Source organism: Sycon ciliatum, chromosome 13 (genome assembly GCF_964019385.1).
Source record: "Sycon ciliatum chromosome 13, ocSycCili1.1, whole genome shotgun sequence".
Lineage (NCBI taxonomy): Eukaryota > Metazoa > Porifera > Calcarea > Leucosolenida > Sycettidae > Sycon > Sycon ciliatum.
In genome coordinates this window covers 25,639,068-25,663,343 of record NC_088655.1, presented here as the reverse complement: position 1 = coordinate 25,663,343, position 24,276 = coordinate 25,639,068, and the positions used below count along the sequence as shown (strand labels likewise).

Genomic DNA, 24,276 nt, shown 5'->3' with positions numbered 1-24,276 from the left:
GTCCATTTTCGGAAAATTGTTATGCACAAAATGATCACAGATTATGAGGTATAAATGCTGGCCTAAGGTTCTTATTTGAAACCAGAGGTCAATACTTTTGAACACACAGTAGCGGTCTCTTGGCAGTGTAGAAACGTGTGCTGGTTTGTTTTTGGAATCAATGTGAGTGCACCGAGCTGGGGTCGGATTTCAGTCGCCCCCATTGTAGTGAGTATTAGAGCGGGACAGCCATGAAGTGAACAACACAACAATGTATACTGTACACTGCATGGCAAATTTCTTTTTTATAATTCACGGTTCGAGTCAGACTCGGCTAGAGGCCGAGTTTTCCGCATCCGTAGGAACGCCACCACCCTTCAAGGGTCAAGGCGCAGGTGCAGCTCCCAAAGCGGTGGGAGGTGAGGAGATCAGCTCACCAGCAAAGTGGTGAAAGACCGAAAATCCCATTCACTGACAACTGAGACGACAATTTCAGGCATGCCCTGTTACCAGGGATACCGCACAAAGCCAAAGGCTTGACCCTCTATGCGATAATAAATTATACACATACGTATGAGCGATTTTCAAGGAGACAACAATGCTATCAGACAGAAGAACAGAATAGTCTCCAAGAAGCAACATGTCAAAATGCCGCTTACACGGCCAGCCCTATGAATCTTTTTGCCGGAAAAAGACAGTTATTGCAATCCCCGACACCGTCCAGCCTCTCGACTGTCAGCAGTGTACACTCATGTACTGTTTTACTACTGGGATTGCTTAATGTGCAGACAGACTGGTGAGAAACAACAACTCGCAACCAAGTGGAAACCAGGCTGTGCACGAGGGAGTGAGACTCAGAAAGTCTCTCGGCTCCAAACGCACGTGCGTTCCGAGCATGTTGAATGTACTAGAAAGACATAGGAGCACGTTTCCAATGGACCGTGACAGGGATTGCTTACCTTTTTCACACGTCACTTGGGTTACAGCAGGTTTTTCATGTCTTCCAACAGTTCTGGCACAACTCCCCACTCCTGAATAATCTCGCACAGTGCAACATATCCATCGCGATGATAGTCCTGAATCCACCCGATCATCTCGTTGTTATGCGCCGTTTCGCTCGACATCTTCTCCAACCTCCGCACTTGGCTCTTGGTTAGTTTTCCCTTGGTCTGCAACCTGCGCCTTAACTCGACACCGTCAAGATCTTTCAATGGCAAGTCGATTTTCGCCACATAGTCGGGGTGGTCGAATGGGTCATCATAGACTGCATAAACATCAATGAAAAGAGCATGCAAGCAGCCATGCAGGATACACTGAACACAGAATAATGACAACTTCACGATAAAGCTCAATGGAGTTAAACTTATTAATAGCCGGCCGTCACACAGTGGTTGCAGTGCATATCGGCAAAGTGTTTCCCCTAGTGTGATACGAAGAATGAATCAAGCTTCGACGGCGCATTGCAAAGCGTTTCCCAAAGCGCGATATGAAGAATAAATTAGGTTCCGAATGGCTAGGTGACAACACGGTGAAATGCAGGATCTGCTGGCAGAGTAGAGATAGCAAGTAACTCTGCCATGCAGGATTAGCCTGTACAAGAGCCCCCCCCCCCCCCCTCCCCATCCTCCTGGTGTAGGAGAGAGTTGAGTGTCCTAACATCCGACACAAGGAACAGGCCTGGCCTGGACTTTGTCCATCATGCAGCTCTGCAAACGTGCAAGCGCCCGCTTCTGATGAACACAAGCCTGTGCATTGAACAGGTTAACAACTGAATCGCCGGGCCCCGCAGTGATACGCTGGACCGCTTGCAGGGGCATCGGAACCGGTGCGGCAGGTGCGGCCAAAGTCGCAACAATAAGTTTAAATAGTGATTATTGGAGCAATGAAATCTTGTACTGTAAAGCAACTTATTTTCGCTGGCGATATCATTTCGCTGATTTCGCCGCTTGGTACCAACTGGCCAAAGTAAGTTGCAGGCCAAAGTTTGTCACCGAGGGAAATGATGCATGAAAGAGGCATGGCTGCGTGTGAAAGCAACAGCTACCGATCGTTTCTGTCTAAACCCCAATCGGCCGAAAAAGTTTCAATTCGAGATCGGCCAAAGTTTCTCAGCAGCCAAAATTAGTTGATATACAGTAGGCTCTTTTGGCACAATTTATCAAAACCTTTTCCAGATGGAGAGCCTTTTCGTGGGTCTTTTCATAGCCATACAAATGTAGGATACCTTCCAATGCCCCTGGCGTGTTTCACCACTGTACTGTCTACAGCACATTTAGCACTGTGTGCAATGGCAAATTGTGCCAGCTAGGAGGTTGTAGCGGGTCAGATGAACCACTACATGAGCGAGTAATACTGACAGTACTAAAAACTACTAAAACAATCTGCGCGCACACACATACAAGCACGCGCACGCGCGCGCGCGCGCGCACACACACACACACACACACAAGCGCGCATGTACGCATGTATGCATGCACACACTCACCACACACACACACACACACACACACACACACACACACACACACACACACACACACACACACACACACACACACACACGGATTCAACTAAAATAACACACTCCATACATCAATATTGCTCTAGCATAGCGCTCAGCATAACACAGTGCACCAAATGATGCTGCGCGGCTTACACATCTTCTTTTTCGCCGGTGGCGCCTCCGCTCTGCTACTGAAATTAGAAAGCACAAAGAAGAAAGAAGAAAGGACCTACATGTATAAACAAACGGCGAGGAGACAACAATTTGATAACCGCAATCAGTAATACAAGCTGGATCGACATTTGTGTACACTGTATTCATTTAATGTAAAACTGTGGAGACAATGTGCAATAAAACGAATAAAATGTGAAGAAATTGTGTAGAGAAAAAAAAGGGATTCAAACAAGTTTTCGTACAACACTCATCAGGAATCTTCGTTGTACTAAAGGACACTGAAAACAAAATTGAACTATTATAGAAAATCTAAGTTAGAGAAATAACACTAAGGACAACAGCAGTGAAATTTACAAGTGTGAATTTTAACAATGAAAGCGAGGGCAATAACGAATGTGTGTACTAACACTAAACTTGCAACTGAAAAATGAACAAAGAAGAGAAAGAAAGAAGGAAGGACAAAGTGATAACAAATAACAGCAGTACATTACACCTAGAACATTAACGGCCAAGCTTGGCCGCACCAAACATGACACTTTACTTGAACAATTTCAACCCAATTATACTAACTTTCTGGACACACAAATTAGGCTTATACAGACGCTGACAGATGGCTTCCAAAACTTTTAACTGTAGTCCATAACCATGACGACCACGGCACAATACAGTGAATGAAGAGTCGGAATACGAATTGCAACAATCAGGGCGTAAGGAGGGACGTAACAGCAGGGTGACGGCCGAGTCCCGTTCAATAGACCATGTCAGGCGGGATAACAGAGAGAGCGCAGAGGAAGCAGATGATGGGACGGACAGTGAAGGAGGCAATGAGTCGGAGAGCGACGATTGTAGTGATCGTGAGAGTGCCGGTGAGAATGTTAGTGTTGTGCGTAGGTTTCGTGGTAGCAAGTCTTCAGTGTACAATCATCTGTTGGCTAGTCCTGATTGTTGCAATTCGTATTCCGACTCTTCATTCACTGTATTGTGCCGTGGTCGTCATGGTTATGGACTACAGTTAAAAGTTTTGGAAGCCATCTGTCAGCGTTTGTATACGCCTAATTTGTGTGTACAGAAAGATAGTATAATTGGGTTGAAATTGTTCAAGTAAAGTGTCATGTTTGGTGCGGCCAAGCTTGGCCGTTAATGTTCTAGGTGTAATGTACTGCTGTTATTTGTTATCACTTTGTCCTTCCTTCATTCTTTCTCTTCTTTGTTCATTTTTCAGTTGCAAGTTTAGTGTTCGTACACACATTCGTTATTGCTCTCGCTTTCATTGTTAAAATTCACACTTGTAAATTTCACTGCTGTTGTTCTTAGTGTTATTTCTCTAACTTAGATTTTCTATAATAGTTCAATTTTGTTTTCAGTGTCCTTTAGTACAACGAAGATTCCTGATGAGTGTTGTACGAAAACATGTTTGAATGATTTGAATCCCTTTTTTTCTCTACACAATTTCTTCACATTTTCTTCGTTTTATTGCACATTGTCTCCACAGTTTTACATTACATGAATACAGTGTACACAAATGTCGATCCAGCTTGTATTACTGATTGCGGCTACATGTATAAGTTACGAGTTATGACTAACAGTCCACCAAGGTAACGAGATGTATACTTATCGGCCCTTTCTTCTTTCTTACAAAAGTAGCACTATTGGCTCAACATCCGATTTTTAATCAGCATCAAGAAGAGATTGAAGATGCATGAAAATGCTATGTGCATTCCTGGCCAGTAGAGGCAGTTTGATAAACTTAACTGGCAGAAAATTTTTTCGGTCAATAATTTCGTCCAGCTCCAAAGAGAGGGAGTTCGTCCGGTTGTAAATTTCGTCCATGGATCATAAGAGTGTATTGAAAAGCAGAATATATCGACACTAGTCCGGCATATAATTTAGTCCAAAAGCTCCTTGGACGAAAAAGACGCAATTAAATTGCAGACGAATATTTCTGCTCATACAGTTGTGCTCCAAACACCAGAGTGCTGAGTCCTGAGTGGCAGACTACACACCAACACAGGTGACGGGTGACTGCTTGTGCATGTCAGTTCAAGTTTTCATGCACTTGGCATGGTCCTCACACAGCGTGACCACTACGTCCTTGCTCGTAAGTTAGCGTGCCTTTACAACAGTAGCTAGCGTGCAAGCTAGTGTGCATGTGTGAATGAAAGTATGGCTCAGTATCATTATTATGCTGGGCAGGAGAAGATTCACCCGAACTCACTGCTATAAGCAGTGTAGCAGGACGGGGAAACCAATACAGAAAAACCTGTCAAGGCAACCACTCTGATAAGGCGACCATATGTCCTAGTGGACGGACCACTACAACCAGGAACCACATTTGTAAGGTCCCTTGAGCGGTCGTCTTAGACAGGTTTCACTGTACCATGGATACTTGTGTGAAAATCAGTTATAGACTGGTGTTCACATCCTGGTCATGTGACTAAATGTGTGCACAAACTGGTCATGGCCTGCAGGCGCGTGCCCCGTATGGGTTCCTGGGTGCCCGGAACCCCCCTTTTTCGCTCAAAATGCAGGATTTTGCTTCATTTTTTGAAAGAAAGGAACCCCCTTGAAGAACACCGGCGCACACGCCTGGCCTGTGGACAGTTGAACCAACATGGCCGACATCGTGTGACCCATACATACCAGCAGGGGTCGAGTGGAGTTGGAACCAATATGGCTGCCCCATATTGTCATGTGATAGATGTGAAACAATTCAATGCATATACTCTGCACTAAATGATAGATGATAGGAGAGGTGCTACAACACCTTGTGTTAGTTGATACTTTGAAGTAAAATTAACTACCGTAAAAGCCCGTGTATACGCCCCGGGCGTATAGAATAGCAGCCTCGATTTCCTGGGCGTATACAAGGGCACGGGCGTTATTTTGGAACCAGGCGTATACTTGAAATAAGGATAGCAGTAAGTATTGGGTATCAGTACCTGTACATGTACTGGTGTTGCCGGCATACCTGGGGTATACATAGGTATGGGCACTATTTTGAAACAAAAGTGTTGACTTCCCCTGACTGGGCGTGTACACGGAGGGTGGGTGTAATTTCGAGTGGGCGTATACAGGGGCGTTTACGGTAATTGCTAAAAATGAAGACCTTTCAAGCTGATGCCGGATGCAAGAATTCGTGAATGGAATAAGTTCAAAAATTTACGGCTCACTCGCACCAAGTTTGACAGACACGTGGTGGAGAAGTGGAGCATCGACGTTGTTTCTTCTTCTTTACCACGACCTAGTTTGCGTTTGCCTGATGGAGCATTACAACCAAGTGATCCGACTGTATGTACATGTAAATGTTCGCAATCGCACTTGGATAACAAGCACTAACCACTGTACCAAGACACACATCTTGGGCACACTGCAAGAAGACCTTGGGCTCTGTTGGGAATGCCAAAGTAAAATGATAATTAATATAATACACACTACGACTCTGATCTACTTGTAAGTTGCCAGCTATCTCCTTATCTTTTTAAAGTCACTTGAATTTTTCTTCCTATTCTCCAGACCATGACCGACTGTTATAGTTTCGTGCATTACTAATACACTGCTATCGGGTGTTGAGGAATGGAGCGCCGAAGAACGACCAGCCTAGAATTTCATCAACCGCAGCATACCAATGTATACACGGTGACTCAACTCTGCATAGACTGTAATACATGACAATAGAAACGGCCTAGGCTAGGAGGCTGACCCCCCCCCCCCAGTTATTCAGCAACAGACAACACTATACTCACTCTGCTTGTTGCTGTTGATGCAGTCGACCTCCATGCATACCCTTCTGTTCCGACCGCCTGGCCCCGCGCTTGACCCCGCGCTTGACTGGACAGCAAAATATGCACGCATGTCAGAATATGTGTGCACACACATGTGCAGGGCACACAAACATGCACACACAAAACAGTTTCACACACACAACAACACACGCACGCACACACACACACACACACACACACACACACACACACACACACACACACACACACACACACACACACACACACGTGTACGCATGCATCCACTCACTCACCACACACACACACACACACACACGCGCGCACACACACATACACGCACACACGCACACACACACACACACACACACACACGGATTCAACTAAAATAACACACTCCGTACATCAATATTGCTCTAGCATAGCGCTCAGCATAACACAGTGCACCACATGATGCTGCGCGGCTTACACTTCTTCTTTGTCGCCGTTGGCGCCTCCGCTTCGCTACTGAAAGTAGAATGCACAAAGAAGAAAGAAAAAAGGACCTACATGTTTAAGTTACGAGTTATGACTAACAGTCCACCAAGGTAACGAGATGTATACTTATCGGCCCTTTCTTCTTTCTTATAAAAGTAACACTATTGGCTCAACATCCCATTTTTAATCAGCATCAAGAAGAGTTTGAAGATGCATGAAAATGCTATGTGCATTCATGGCCAGTAGAGGCAGTTTGATAAACTTTACTGGCAGAAAATTTTGTCGGTCAATAATTTCGTCCAGCTCCAAAGAGAGGGAGTTCGTCCGGTTGTAAATTTCGTCCATGGATCATAAGAGTGTATTGAAAAGCAGAATATATCGACACTAGTCCGGCATTTAAATTAGTCCAAAAGCTCCTTGGACGGAAAAGACGCAATAAAATTGCAGACGAATATTTCTGCTGATACAGTGGTGCTCCAAACACCAGAGTACTGAGTCCTGAGTGGCAGACTGGACACAAACACAGGTGATGGGTGACTGCTTGTGAATGTCAGTTCAAGTTTCCATGCACTTGGGATGGTCCTCACACAGCGTGACCACTACGGCGTTGCTCGTAAGTTAGCGTGCCTTTACAACAGTAGCCAGCTTCATGTGTGAATGAAAGTATGGCTCAGTATCATTATTATGCTGGGCAGGAGAAGATTCACCCAAACTCACTGCTATAAGCAGTGTAGCAGGACGGGGAAACCAATACAGAAAACCTGTCAAGGCAACCACTCTGATAAGGCGACCAGCTGTCCTAGTGGACCAATACAGATAGGACCAAGGGATGTTATTTCCAGTCAAATGACCCTGGATAAGGAGACCACCTGTATATGGGAACCACATTTGTAAGGTCCCTTGAGTGGTCATCTTAGACAGGTCACGCTGTACCATGGATACTGTTGTGAAAATCAGTTATAGACTGGTGTTCATATCTTGGTCATGTGGCTAAATGTGTGCACAAACTGGTCATGGCCTGCAGGCGCGTGCCCCGTATGGGTTCCTGGGTGCCCGGAACCCCCCGTTTTCGCTCAAAATGCAGGATTTTGCTTCATTTTTGAAAATTTTCCCGGGGGAGGGACCTCGGAACCCCCCTTGAGGGGCATCGGCGCACACGCTTGGCGTGTGGACAGTGAAACAAACATGGCCAACATCATGTGACCTATAGATACCGGCAGGGGTCGAGTGGAGTTGGAACCAATATGGCCGACATCATATGACCCATAGATGCAGGAGTTGAGTGTAGTTGGAACTAACATGGCTGTCCTGTGTGGTCATGTGATAGTTGTGAAACAATTCAATACAGATACTCTGCACTAAATGATAGATGATAGGAAAGGTGCTGCAACACCTTGTGTTAGGTGATACTTTGAAGTAAAATTAACTATATGCTAAAAGTGAAGACCTTTCAAGCTGATGCCGGATGCAAGAATTCGTGAATGGAATACGTTTAAAATGTACGGCTCAATCGCAACAAGTTTGACAGACACGTGGTGGAGAAGTGGAGCATCGACGTTTTTTCTTCTTCTTTACCACGACCTAGTTTGCGTTTGCCTGATGGAGCATTACAACCAAGTGATCCGACTGTATGTACATGTAAATGTTCGCAATCGCACTTGGAAAACAAGCACTAACCACTGTACCAAGACACACATCTTGGGCACACTGCAACAAGACCTTGGGCTCTGTTGGGAATGCCAAAGTAAAATGATAATTAATATAATACACACTACGACTCTGATCTACTTGTAAGTTGCCAGCTATCTCCTTATCTTTGTAAAGTCACTTGAATTTTTCTTCATATTCTCCAGACCATGACCGACTGTTATAGTTTCGTGCATTACTAATACACTGCTATCGGGTGTTGAGGAATGGAGCGCCGAAGAACGACCAGCCTAGAATTTCATCAACCGCAGCATACCAATGTATACACGGTGACTCAACTCTGCATAGACTGTAATACATGAAAAGAGGAACGGCCTAGGCTAGGAGGCTGACCCCCCCCCCCCCCAGTTATTCAGCAACAGGCAACACTATACTCACTCTGCTTGTTGCTGTTGATGCAGTCGACCTCGATGCATACCCTTCTGTTCCGACCGCTTGACCCCACGCCTGACCCGGAGCTTCACTGGACAGCAAAACATGCACGCACATCAGAATACGTGTGCACACATATGTGCAGGGCACACATACATGCACACACAAAACAGTTTCACACACACACACACACACACACACACACACACACACGCACACACACACACACACACACACACACACACACACACACACACACACACACACACACACACACACACGCACACACACACGTGTACGCATGCATGCACGCACTCACCACACACACACACACACACGCACGCGCGCGTGCACACACACACACACACACACACACACACACACACACACGCACGCACACACACACACACACACACACACACACACACACACACACACACACACACACACACACACACACACGTGTACGCATGCATGCACGCACTCACCACACACACACACACACACGCACGCGCGCGTGCACACACACACACACACACACACACACACATACACGCACACACGCACACACGCACACACACACGCACACACGCACACACACGCACACACACACACACACATCGATTCAACTAAAATTACACACACTCCATACATCAATATTGCTCTAGCATAGCGCTCAGCATGACACAGTGAATCACATGATGCTGCGCGGCTTACACTTCTTCTTGGGTTCCTTTGTCATTGGTAGCCTACCCGTTGGCGCCTCCGCTCCGCCACTGAAAGTAGAATGCACAAAGGAGAAAAGAGAACGGACCTATAAGTTACGAGTTATGACTAACAGTCCACCAAGGTAACGAGATGTATACTTATCGGCCCTTTCTTCTTTCTTTTTATAGTAACACTATTGGCTCAACATCGGATTTTTAATTAGCATAAAGAAGAGGTTGAAGATGCATGAAAATGTTATGTGCATTCCTGGCCAGTAGAGGCAGTTTGATATACTTTACAGGCAGAACATTCCGTCGGTCAATAATTTCGTCTACCTCCAAAGAAAGGGAGTTCGTCCGGTTGTAAATGTCGTCCATGGATCATAAGAGTGTATTGAAAAGCTGGACAAATCGACATTAGTCCGGCATTTAATTTAGTCCAAAAGCTCCTTGGACGAAAAAGACGCAATTTAATTGCAGACGAATATTTCTGCTGATACAGTGGTGCTCCAAACACCAGAGTGCTGAGTCCTGAGTGGCAGACTACACACAAACACAGGTGACGGGTGACTGCTTGTGCATGTCAGTTCAAGTTGTCATGCACTTGGCATGGTCCTCACACAGCGTGACCACTACGTCGTTGCTCGTAAGTTAGCGTGCCTTTACAACAGTAGCTAGCGTGCATGTGTGAATGAAAGTATGGCTCAGTATCATTATTATGCTGGGCAGGAGAAGATTCACCCGAACTCACTACTACATGTAGTGTAGCAGGACGGGGAAACCAATACAGAAAAACCTGTCAAGGCAACCACTCTGATAAGGCGACCAGCTGTCCTAGTGGACCAATACAGATAGGACCAAGGGATGTTATTTCCAGTCAAATGACCCTGGATAAGGAGACCACCTGAACACGGGAACCACATTTGTAAGGTCCCTCGAGCGGTCGTCTTAGACAGGTTTCACTGTACCATGCATACTAGTGTAAAAATCAGTTATAGACTGCTGTTCACATCCTGGTCATGTGACTAAATGTGTGCACAAACTAGTCATGGCCTGCAGGCGCGTGCCCCGTATGGGTTCCTGGGTGCCTGGAACCCGCCTTTTTCGCTCAAAATGCAGGATTTTGCTTCATTTTTTGAAAATTTTCCCGCGGGAGGCCCCCAGACCCCGGAACCCCCCTTGAAGGGAACCAGCGCACACGCCAAGCATGTGGACAGTGGAACAAACGTGGCCGACATAATGTGACCCGTACATACCGGCAGGGGTCGAGTGGAGTTGGAACCAACATGGCTGCCCCATATTGTCATGTAATATATGTGAAACAATTCAATGCAAATACTCTGCACTAAATGATAGATCATAGGAGAGGTGCTACAACACCTTGTGTTAGTTGATACTTTGAAGTAAAATTAACTACCGTAAAAGTCCGTGTATAGGCCCCGAGCGTATAGAATAGCAGCCTCGATTTCCTGGGCGTATACAAGGGCACGGGCGTTATTTTGGAACCAGGCGTATACTTGAAATAAGGATAGCAGTAAGTATTGGGTATCAGCACCTGTACATGTACTGGTGTTGCCGGCATACCTGGGCGTATACATAGGTATGGGCGCTATTTTGAAACAAAAGTGTTGACTTCCCCTGACTGGGCGTGTACACGGAGGGTGGGCGTAATTTCGAGTGGGCGTATACAGGGGCTTTTACGGTAATTGCTAAAAATGAAGACCTTTCAAGCTGGTGCCGGATGAAAGAATTCGTGAATGGAATAAGTTAAAAAAAATTACGGCTCACTCACACCAAGTTTGAGAGACACGTGGTGGAGAAGTGGAGCATCGACGTTTTTTCTTCTTCTTTACCACGATCTAGTTTGCGTTTGCCTGATGGAGCATTACAACCAAGTGATCCGACTGTATGTACATGTAAATGTTCGCAATCGCACTTCGATAACAAGCACTAACCACTGTGCCAAGACACACATCTTGGGCACACTGCAAGAAGACCTTGGGCTCTGTTGGGAATGCCAAAGTAAAATGATAATTAATATAATACACACTATGACTCTGATCTACTTGTAAGTTGCCAGCTATCTCCTTATCTTTTTAAAGTCACTTGAATTTTTCTTCATATTCTCCAGACCATGACCGACTGTTATAGTTTCGTGCATTACTAATACACTGTTATCGGGTGTTGAGGAATGGAGCGCCGAAGAACGACCAGCCTAGAATTTCATCAACCGCAGCATACCAATGTATACACGGTGACTCAACTGTGCATTGACTGTAATACATGAAAATAGAAACGGCCTAGGCTAGGAGGCTGACCCCCCCCCCCCCCCCAAGTTATTCAGCAACAGACAACACTATACTCACTCTGCTTGTTGCTGTTGATGCAATCGACCTCGATGCATACCCTTCTGTTCCGACCGCTTGACCCCACGCCTGACCCGGAGCTTCACTGGACAGCAAAACATGCACGCACATCAGAATACGTGTGCACACATATGTGCAGGGCACACATACATGCACACACAAAACAGTTTCACACACACACACACACACACACACACACACACACACACACACACACACACACACACACACACACACACACACACACACACACACACACACACACACACACACGTGTACACATGCATGCACGCACGCACTCACCACACACACACACACACACACACATACACACACACACACGTGCACGCGCACACACACACACACACACACACACACACACACACACATCGATCCAACTAAAATTACTTGCACTCCATACATCAATATTGCTCTAGCATAGCCGTCAGCATGACACAGTGAATCACATGATGCTGCGCGGCTTACACTTCTTCTTGGGTTCCTTTGTCGTTGGTAGCCTAGCCGTTGGCGCCTCCGCTCCGCCACTGAAAGTAGAATGCACAAAGGAGAAAAGAGAACGGACCTATAAGTTACGAGTTATGACTAACAGTCCACCAAGGTAACGAGATGTATACTTATCGGCCCTTTCTTCTTTCTTATAAAAGTAACACTATTGGCTCAACATCGGATTTTTAATCAGCATAAAGAAGAGGTTGAAGATGCATGAAAATGTTATGTGCATTCCTGGCCAGTAGAGGCAGTTTGATAAACTTTACTGGCAGAACATTCCGTCGGTCAATAATTTCGTCTAACTCCAAAGAAAGGGAGTTCGTCCGGTTGTAAATTTCGTCCATGGATCATAAGAGTGTATTGAAAAGCTGGACAAAATCGACATTAGTCCGGCATTTAATTTAGTCCAAAAGCTCCTTGGACGAAAAAGACGCAACTAAATTGCAGACGAATATTTCTGCTGATACAGTGGTGCTCCAAACACCAGAGTGCTGAGTCCTGAGTGGCAGACTACACACAAACACAGGTGACGGGTGACTGCTTGTGCATGTCAGTTCAAGTTGTCATGCACTTGGCATGGTCCTCACACAGCGTGACCACTACGTCGTTGCTCGTAAGTTAGCGTGCCTTTACAACAGTAGCTAGCGTGCGAGCTAGCGTGCATGTGTGAATGAAAGTATGGCTCAGTATCATTATTATGCTGGGCAGGAGAAGATTCACCCAAACTCACTACTACATGTATAAGCAGTGTAGCAGGACGGGGAAACCAATACAGAAAAACCTGTCAAGGCAACCACTCTGACAAGGCGACCAGCCGTCCTAGTGGACCAATACAGATAGGACCAAGGGATGTAATTTCCAGTCAAATGACCCTGGATAAGGAGAACACCTGTACACGGGAACCACATTTGTAAGGTCCCTTGAGCGGTCGTCTTAGACAGGTTTCACTGTACCATGGATACTTGTGTGAAAATCAGTTATAGACTGGTGTTCACATCCTGGTCATGTGACTAAATGTGTGCACACACTGGTCATGGCCTGCAGGCGCGTGCCCCGTATGGGTTCCTGGGTGCCCGGAACCCGCCTTTTTCGCTCAAAATGCAGGATTTTGCTTCATTTTTTGAAAATGTTCCCGCAGGAGGCCCCCGGACCTCGGAACCCCCCTTGAAGGGCACCAGCGCACACGCCTGGCATGTGGACAGTGGAACAAACGTGGCCGACATAATGTGACCCGTACATAGCGGCAGGGGTCGAGTGGAGTTGGGACCAATATGGCTGCCCCATATTGTCATGTAATAAATGTGAAACAATTCAATGCAAATACTCTGCACTAAATGATAGATGATAGGAGAGGTGCTACAACACCTTGTGTTAGTTGATACTTTGAAGTAAAATTAACTACCGTAAAAGCCCGTGTATAGGCCCCGGGCGTATAGAATAGCAGCCTCGATTTCCTGGGCGTATACAAGGGCACGGGCGTTATTTTGGAACCAGGCGTATACTTGAAATAAGGATAGCAGTAAGTATTGGGTATCAGCACCTGTACATGTACTGGTGTTTCCGGCATACCTGGGCGTATACATAGGTATGGGCGCTATTTTGAAACAAAAGTGTTGACTTCCCCTGACTGGGCGTGTACACGGAGGGTGGGCGTAATTTCGAGTGGGCGTATACAGGGGCTTTTACGGTATTTGCTAAAAATGAAGACCTTTCAAGCTGATGCCGGATGCAAGAATTCGTGAATGGAATAAGTTAAAAAATTTACGGCTCACTCGCACCAAGTTTGACAGACACGTGGTGGAGAAGTGGAGCATCGACGTTTTTTTCTTCTTCTTCACCACGACCTAGTTTGCGTTTGCCTGGTGGAGCATTAGAACCAAGTGATCCGACTGTATGTACATGTAAATGTTCGCAATCGCACTTGGATAACAAGCACTAACCACTGTACCAAGACACACATCTTGGGCACACTGCAAGAAGACCTTGGGCTCTGTTGGGAATGCCAAAGTAAAATGATAACTAATACACACTACGACTCTGATCTACTTGTAAGTTGCCAGCTATCTCCTTATATTTTTAAAGTCACTTGAATTTTTCTTCATATTCTCCAGACCATGACCGACTGTTAGAGTTTCGTGCATTACTAATACACTGCTATCGGGTGTTGAGGAATGGAGCGCCGAAGAACGACCAGGCTAGAATTTCATCAACCGCAGCATACCAATGTATACACGGTGACTCAACTGTGCATTGACTGTAAAACATGAAAATAGGAACGGCCTAGGCTAGGAGGCTGACCCCCCCCCCCCCCCCCCAGTTATTCAGCAACAGACAACACTATACTCACTCTGCTCGTTGCTGGGCCCCGCGCTTGACTGGACAGCAAAACATTCACGCATGTCAGAATACGTGTGCACGCATATGTGCAGGGCACACATACATGCACACACAAAACAGTTTCACACACACACACACGCACACACACACACACACACACACACACACACACACACACACACACACACACACACGCGCGCGCACGCACGCACGCACACACACGTGTACGCATGCATGCACTCACTCACCACACACACACACGCGCGCGTGCGCGCACACACACACATACACACACATACACATACACACACATAAACACACACACACAGTGACACACACACACATGACATGATTATGGCAATTAATGTGTGGTAAAGTACCATTGATCTCCCCCCCCCCCCCCAGCTGTATCATTTCGTGTGTCACTATATAGTTGGTTTTCGGCATGGGGCGCCTTTTAAACGGGAATTTCTACTATCTTCTGGCCTGCGAGGCCGTCGACAAATATTACGGTATTGGCCTTCAATTCGGCCGGCGACATCGACCTCCACAGTGGCTCTGGGGGCTCAGGCTTTGGGCTGCCTGGCGCTGGGGAGTCATCCATGCTAGATAGGTAATAATAGCAGTGCATATATGCTTCTAGGGTGGGGACGTGGTCACGACACTCAGAGCTTCAAAACTTGCTTCTTACTCCTGGCGAGCTTTTGAATTGATGTGACCGCTGTTAGACTTTTAAATTCAAGAGGAGACTGTCTGTGAGGAGAGATTATGTCCAACTTAACAGTGGATGTATGCGTGTGGCCACAGTGATCCGGAAACACTTTACATCGTGGACTCGCTGGTTCCGAGATAGCGAAAATTTAGCGACGCGAATATTGGGCGGTTGACATTATTGCGACTCCAGCTTCATGCTTACGCGATCTCAGGCAAAGCTCATTTGGAAGTACCTTACCGTTTTACATTGCATATTCAACTAACCTGAAAGAGGAGAGGCCGATCCTGGGTGCTCCACCAACATTTTATTGGCACCCTGCAGGTATTGCAAGAGACAAATTGCAAGCAAGCAAACATAAACATACACCCACTGGACTCAGTGTGCAGTCCTTGTCCTATAAACAGTCGGAAGTCCAGTAGGGAGTCGAACTCATGATCTAGTCGTATTTTCATGACTCCGTCAAACTCAAGCAACTGCAACTTTTCCTGTAGAAGTCGAAACATGTCGAGTATGAAGTCTGTCAGTTGTGATCAGGCACCCGCTGCATCCGCCAATCATGGACTGTGAAGGATGGTTTGAAGAACTGTGCATCAGTTCTCAGTACCTTCTCACCTATTACTTCCTACTTCCCAGGGAAGAGCAGCTACAACTAACAAGACTTAGTACAACAGACTGCTGCGCTGGAGTCTTTCGCTCGTGGAGCTGAAGAAAGGAATGATACTAGCAGCAGCTAGTCAGTGGACACATTTCTAGAACCTGACGGAGTGTGGGGGCCAGAAAGCTCTCGGCAAGAAAGAAAGATTCGCGTGGCGATCGACCTTCGGTACTCACGTAGTTGTAGGGCAGGAAGTTAGCTGGTGGTTTCATCTAACACAGTCATGTACATAGGAGTGGTGTTCGTAGGACTTTGACTGCACACTAGGGATCCGACTGCTTGTAGATACCTAGTGGCACACTATCCAACTCTTCACAGGATTTAGACTGCATACTGGACTTCGGACTGTCTATAGTGACCCGACTGTCTACTGAGTCCAACATATATACACGCACAGACATACACGCGTGCACATGTGCACACAAACGTACAAACAGATGCACGCCCACACCCATATCCATGTGCGCACCCCCTCCCCGTCACACACGCACACAAGCACGCACGCACACATGCACGTACACACACACACACACACACACACACACACACACACACACACACACACACACACACACACACACACACACATGCACATACATACATATACACACACACACACACACACACACACACACACACACAAGCAAACGCACACACACACACACACACACACACACACACACACACACACACACACACACACACACACACACACACACACACATACACAAGCAAACTCACACACACATACACCATTAAGCCATCTATAATCATTATCTACACACCATCTATAATCGCCTAAGTTAGAGTAGGCTAATATATTTATCTCCTCATCCATATGATGAGGAAAGAGTGGCATGTTTCTAAGAAAACAAAGACAATGTGGAACTTTGTGTGGGAAGAGTTCTCGTCGTAAGCAGAGTTAAACAGCATTGCAATTTCACTGTCAAGTCTCTCACGGACTCACCTGATCAAGGCCCAACCAGAACCTGGCTTGCTCTCGGATCATCTTCGTTTTCGGTTCTGGAAGTCTACACAGCGGGTAGTCTCCAGCCTTTAGGGTAGACGCGTCCAAGAGGTGCGGACAGCTTGCGCACGTAGACAAGCCATGCTGCAAACACTCCTCCGCCTTTCTTCTACAGGGGCACGGTAGGGAGCAGATCACTTCGGCCTGATGGCCCCACTTCTCCAGCACGTCGCGCACGATTGTCTTGACTTCCTCCAGCGTAGACTTTCCACTGCAGCCGCCTCGGTTTCCCTTGACGTACACTTGTAAGCCGTAGCGCGTATAGTGCAGGTGCAGCCATTTCCAATCTCTGTTCCAGCGAAGGCGAACACTGCACTGCGACAGTGTGGCGGCCGAGCCATCCCACGACTTCTGCAGCGCCTCCACCACGCATTGCCAGAAGACAAACACGGGAAAGTTCATGTACTCACCGTGGTGTGCGTGTGCGTGCTTTAAGCATACGTACGCACAGGACAAAGGTGCCGGTGGGACCTTTTTCTTGCGCTGGACAGCTGCAGGTACAATAAACGCTTGATTGCCAGAGCGGTTATCCTTTACAATTGCTAGCACCGAGAGCCACTCCAGGATGTCAAAAATGTCCTTTAACACACCGCCGCTTGCCTCGACTGCTTGCCCCGTCATCTTGTCGAGAATTCTGCGTGCCAGGGACTCCGTCATGAACCCAGAAAGATGGCGCCGCTTTTCGATTGGTGTGATGTTCCGGTCAGGCTTCGGGTAGGCAAAGGCATTGACACAGTCGAGGATGAACTCTGGCTTGAGGATGACCTTGTCTTTCAGCTTGGAAATTGGGAAGTACGCCAGGTGGCCTGCGTTGTGGCAGTACGTCAGCAGCTGCTGTATTAGCTGGTCGCTGCAGTCATTTGGAACGGCCTGGACTTCCTTCGCTATGAACTTTGCCTCCTCGAATGAAATCCAAGGCTGTGTGTTCTGCTGCTTGAACATGTGTATGGCTATGCAGAATCGGAGCCATGGGACGGCGATTTTACGTTGACTCTCGTGGCAGCGGTTGATGATGGCATCTCTCAGTCGCTGTAGCTCATCCGGTTGTGCTGCACTCCCATTGGATCTGGTGTTGTCGATTTTGAAGTGCGACGTGTAGTACCAGACAAGGTTTCGATACTTTGAACCTTTGATCTTCTCGTGCACTAGCTTACAAGGATCAGGCAGATTTTTTTTCTCCCACTCGTCACTCTTACAACCCACTATAAACACATCATCCGCAGCACTCTCCTCTGTGCTGCTGCTGTCAGCTTTCGCATTCATCAGCAGCATGTCGAGCCAGCTGAGCAGTTGGTCTAGGCGAGTGGCATTGGCCGGTAGAGTAGCACGATCGATGCACTCCTCTCGGCTGACCTGCAATTTATCGTGGTCGGGCAGTCTCTCTTCAAGGTCCAGAGAAGAGTTGTATGTGGCAATGAAGGTTGTGTTTGGAGCCATGAAGAGGGGTTGCACGGATTGGTAGACCTGCTGTCCTCCAAGGTCGCGGAATGTGATGACGGTATAGGTGGACGTGTTAGCCTCGTCAGAGATGTACTTTACCCGGTCTGTGGTGAGAAATCTTCTGATGGTCTCGTGGATTTCCTTGCTCATGGCTGGCTCGACAGGCTGCGGGAGGATAGCCGTGGGCTGGGGATGTCTGTCGTCAGCTGCGGGATCCTCTCCTGCTGTGGCTCTCTCTCCGTCACCTTGTGTCGTCTCTTTGTCTTCAGGATGATTTGAAGCAGATGGTTTTGATATCTTGGTGGAAACGTGGAGTCGGCCCAGAGCATCTGGCATGTTTGAGCATTCGATGAATCGGCGGTCAGCAGAGATGTTTGTAGTTGCGTAGGACGTGTGCATACCAAGCGTGCTTGGTTCATCACCATCGTGATCCTGCCCCAGCAACGCCTTCAGCAAGCTGGTTTTCCCAGCGCGTGCCTCGCCAAGTATTGCCACGTGCAGAAAGTTGATGACGGCCGTACCTTCCAAACGGGCTGCCTCCTGCTCTGCTGCTTTGATCTCCCTGAGACTGGGCGGAGCAGCAGCACATTCTGGGCACAGCAATAAGCAAAGCACAGTACAAGAAACAGATAGAACACAAACTGCTTGAATGCGCCAATTGACAATGAACCAACACGCCATGATTACCAACCACCGTATCCTTTGCCTCGCTAGGTAGCAACTATTCACATCCAGTAAGCCTAATGTGTGTGTGTGTGTGTTCGTGGGTGGGTGTTTGTGGGTGGGGGTCATGGGTGGGTGTTTGTGGGTGGGTGTTTGTGGGTGGGTGTGTGCCGGTTCGTGTGTGTGTGTTTATGTGTGTGTGTGTGTGTGTATGTGTTTGTGTGCATGTGAGTGCATGTATGCATGTTAAAGGGGAAGTGCATCGATTTTTCGAGTAGGGTCCAGAAGAAAGACAATTTGATATCGGTTCGAATGGTATATCTCTCGCTTCCATACCATAAGCCAAACTTGCCAAATCGCCAATTGTATACACGCGTTGCCATAGCGACCAGCACAGTGATGACGTATGAAAGGCTTAGCTCCGCCGCAGAGAAGGTCGATCACTGCAGAAATTGGTCATTTTCAATTGGTTTATTGTATTCACGATGTGAAAGAAGTGCTGTGTTCAATGCTGTTAGTGCCGTGAACTGTTTATCGGCCTTCTCCTGCATTTCCCTAGGCTGACTGTGCCTAGGAAATGTTTTACTCCAGGAGAAGATGCTTGATATTCGCCTTCTCTCCTGAGACATTTTCAGCAAACTTTCAAACCTATGACTATTTCATTCTATTTCATTCGTCAATCTCCACCACCCGTCGTCTCACCTGGCTTCAGAAGATGTTACGAGAGATAGGAGAGTCGCCAGGAAGCATCACATCCGTCTTCAGGAAGTGGAAAGAGCAAACGGCATGGTCCTTGGTTGGGGTAAATGCTGAATGTCTGATTTGTCCCAACCAAGATTTCAGCATTTTGTTCGTCACTATTTTCGCTTGTCTGCTGATGTTTCCGCACTCCAGCTTTCTCCTGTCGGTGTCACGTCCCAGTACACAACCGAGAGGACTAGTACTAACAAACAGTTCACTGCACTAACAGCACTGAACACAGCACTTCCTTCACTTCGTGAATACAATAAACCAATTGAAAATGACCAATTTCTGCAGTGATCGACCTTCTCTGTGGTGGAGCTAAGCCTTTCATACGTTATCACTGCGCTGGTCGCTATGGCAACGTGAGCATACAATTGGCGATTAGGCGAGTTTGGCTTATCGTATGGAATCGAGAGATATGCCATACGAACCGTTATCAAATTGTAAGGCTTCTGGACCCTACTCGAAAAATCGATGCACTTCCCCTTTAAGAGGAGGAGGGGAGAGAGAGAGAGAGAGAGAGAGAGAGAGAGAGAGAGAGAGAGAGAGAGAGAGAGAGAGAGAGAGAGAGAGAGAGAGAGAGAGAACAAATCTTTTGTAATCACAATGCATGATCCCGACGGATTAGCGGGTATATGACAATACTTTCTCCGTTAACAAAAACTTTGTGATGGATTTTGATGGATGTGAAAACGCTTAGAACGGGTCAAGAACAGTTTGTATCGACTGCAAATCACTGGACGAAGGTGATTCAGCCTATGTACAGCGTCTTTACAAGAGAAACTGTTGGCGGAATGAGCAGAGAGTTCAGTTTCCGTCGCTTTCGCTCGATTCATTTTTGACCTGCGTCGCTGTCGTCATCTGCTGCACACGAGTCGTCATCTGCTGTACGCGAGTCGTCATCTCTCTCGAGTCGTTGTTCAGCTCGTTTCAGCCTTGCCTCGGCTTCTTTGATCACACTCCGCTGACCTTGATGTCGCCGTCGTTCAGGTAAGTTGGCTTTCAAGCTGCGTGATCCGTCGCGATGGCGATTACTCGTTTCCACCCGGGAGTCGTGAAAAATATTTTACGACCCCCTGGTTTCATCTTTGCTCTTCAGAACTCCGCGAAACGAGGAGTAAAGGCACAGCCAGACTGATTCCATTTTCTCTAATGGATACCAGCACTGAACGGCAGCGGCTAGCAAGTCCAGTCGACTTTCTTTAGCCACGAGACTCGCATCGGACTGCAGATGTCTGAAAGATTGCATGGTCATCAGCATTCGAATCTGGACTTTGCGCAGGTTGAACAAGAACTTGAGTTCAGAATTATTTTCATTGAGCCGTGCGATCGGAGCAGCTCCTTGTTCACTCGCTCATTGTGTGGGCTCGCTGCTCCGTTTTATCGCTCTCTATCACTCTCCAACTTACTCAGCGCTAAAGTGGTAGAGAGGCCAAACAGCGCAATATCCCCTCGGAGAAGTGGTATTTCAGGTTCGCTCGCCATGACTGTCATCACCTATGTTTCCACAGCGCAACCATCGATTCCGCTCGGCTTGTAGTGAAAGGTCGTTTTCCTTGCATCGTACCTCTGTCATGGCATGCCAGGGAAGGCCTAGAAAGTGATTGCGACTCATTTCACGGCAGTTTGTGCCCAAATCAGCCCCTCAAAATTCCATCACAAAGTTTTTGTTAACGGAGGAAGTACATTGTATTGCAAAGATGTTTATAAGTTTGAGTAGCTCGCAAGATGACCTGGTCAAAGAACAAGAATAGCGAAAGCTCTGAAGCTACTAGAACTTTTACTTTCAAGTGATAAATTTGTTCAAAATGAAATGCAGCAACTCTCTCTCTCTCTCTCTCTCCTCTCTCTCTCTCTCTCTCTCTCTCTCTCTCTCTCTCTCTCTCTCTCTCTCTCTCTCTCTCTCTCTCTCTCTCTCTCTCTCTCTCTCACACACACACACACGCACGCACGCACGCACGCACACACACACACACACACACACACACACACACACAAGCACACACAAACACACACACACACACACACACACAAGCACACACACACACATGTACTGTAAGTACACAGGGCAGAACAACAGAGACCAAAAATCCTTCTCGTGATTCCGAGTTTTGTGTTTCAAAAAACACTCGTCTGATGAGTGTTTTTTGAAACACAAAACTCGGAGTCACGAGAAGGATTTTTGGTCTCTGTTGTTCTGCCCTGTGTGGTAAGCTCTGCCCCTTTTTGAGGTATTGAGCAGTGTTTGCAGCAAAGACTACAGACACTTTGTGTACTGCATGTACAGTAAAACCTGGTGTAAGCGACCTCTGGTTTTAGCCACCACCTGCTCTTAACGACCGTTTTTCCATGCACCGACAGCTCTACACTGATCCTGTTGGACCTGGTTCTAAAGACCACCTGGCTTTGACGACTGCTTTTGCTTGCACCGTGGTACCGTGGGGTGGTGCTTGCACCGTGGTACCGTGGGGTGGTGCTTGCACCGTGGTACCGTGGGGTGGTGCTTGCACCGTGGTACCGTGGGGTGGTGCTTGTACCGTGGGGTTGTGCTTGTACCGTGGGGTGGTGCTTGTACCGTGGGGTGGTGCTTGTACCGTGGGGTGGTGCTTGCACCGTGGTACCGTGGGGTGGTGCTTGTACCGTGGGGTGGTGCTTGTACCGTGGGGTGGTGCTTGTACCGTGGGGTGGTGCTTGTACCGTGGGGTGGTGCTTGTACCGTGGGGTGGTGCTTGTACCGTGGGGTGGTGCTTGTACCGTGGGGTGGTGCTTGTACCGTGGGGTGGTGCTTGCACCGTGGGGTGGTGCTTGCACCGTGGTACCGTGGGGTGGTGCTTGTACCGTGGGGTGGTGCTTGTACCGTGGGGTGGTGCTTGTACCGTGGGGTGGTGCTTGTACCGTGGGGTGGTGCTTGCACCGTGGTACCGTGGGGTGGTGCTTGTACCGTGGGGTGGTGCTTGTACCGTGGGGTGGTGCTTGTACCGTGGGGTGGTGCTTGTACCGTGGGGTGGTGCTTGTACCGTGGGGTGGTGCTTGCACCGTGGTACCGTGGGGTGGTGCTTGTACCGTGGGGTGGTGCTTGTACCGTGGGGTGGTGCTTGTACCGTGGGGTGGTGCTTGTACCGTGGGGTGGTGCTTGTACCGTGGGGTGGTGCTTGTACCGTGGGGTGGTGCTTGTACCGTGGGGTGGTGCTTGTACCGTGGGGTGGTGCTTGCACCGTGGGGTGGTCTCTTAAACCAGGTTTCACTGTACAGGGATGGCAACTGAAATCCGACCCCTGACTTTCATGCTCAAGTGCGGCGCCGATTTTATAGTGCGTTTCAAAAGTACATGTATAGACTCCGGGGCGTCGGAAGGTATTTAAGTGTGGTACAGTCAGCCATCTGAAGTACAATTTAGAGCCCAGGTCAGTGTGTTTTATAGATTCACGGGGTACTTGGGGCAAAAAGTGGTACGGTCAATACCGTAGTGACCGTACCGTGTCCGACGCCCCTGAGACTTTAAACGTTTTCGAATAATTCAAATTTGCTACACAAATACACAAGCTACAGTCAACAATGTGGTAAACACCCAACCTTCAAAGAAAAAATGCTAATCAAAATCAAACACAGCTACAAAATTGTGATTTTGTATAGCAGAAACTGCTATGCAAAAAATATGACAATACATTCATTCCTGTACACAGTTGGATGGGACTTTGCTCTAGCCATGGAAATTCTGTCGTTATTCGCGAATTGTCGTTATATCCGCAGTTGTTATTAGCGAAATTGACTGTATACACATATCCATTCAACTTGTCTTGTTGATTGTGGGTTTAAAATTCAAATTTGGTTTGAGCTTTTCGAGAAATTTCTCCGGATTTTTGTGGGTTAGCGAGGTGAAACTCTAACGAATTCTGTTTCAAAACCGACAAATGACTGTACATGTACATATCGTTTTGCACATAATGACTTCAAATGTTTTACTGATAAGTTCTAGGGATGAAACGATCATCCATTTCTTCTTATTGAGTACCGTTTATTATAAACGATCGAGTTATCATAAAACGAGTATGCTGGATATGTATGACGTATCAAAATGATACTGGTCTCCGGAACATGACAATAGTGCATGAAGGACTTGCGCATACAGTAAAAACACAGTACTACTACTGCAATTTGCC

The 24,276-nt window shown here is 47.3% G+C and overlaps 1 protein-coding gene across 3 annotated transcripts in view; it reads right to left on the bottom strand.

Annotated features, from left to right (window-relative positions):
- Positions 1-24,276, bottom strand: part of LOC135829468 (uncharacterized) — a 169,987-nt gene that overhangs the window by 23,757 nt on the left and 121,954 nt on the right. Inside the window, exons 21-28 of one of the 3 annotated variants that reach the window (XM_065341870.1) lie at positions 12,512-12,570; positions 12,026-12,110; positions 9,670-9,728; positions 8,959-9,043; positions 6,866-6,903; positions 6,400-6,484; positions 2,636-2,673; positions 939-1,243 (exon numbers count right to left, since the gene is read on the bottom strand). In XM_065341870.1, the coding sequence (XP_065197942.1) occupies positions 960-1,243; positions 2,636-2,673; positions 6,400-6,484; positions 6,866-6,903; positions 8,959-9,043; positions 9,670-9,728; positions 12,026-12,110; positions 12,512-12,570 (733 nt within the window). In that variant the 3' untranslated portion in view covers positions 939-959. The remainder of the gene's footprint in view (positions 1-938; positions 1,244-2,635; positions 2,674-6,399; positions 6,485-6,865; positions 6,904-8,958; positions 9,044-9,669; positions 9,729-12,025; positions 12,111-12,511; positions 12,571-24,276) is intronic. The other 2 variants (XM_065341869.1, XM_065341871.1) reach the window with 2 other exon arrangements.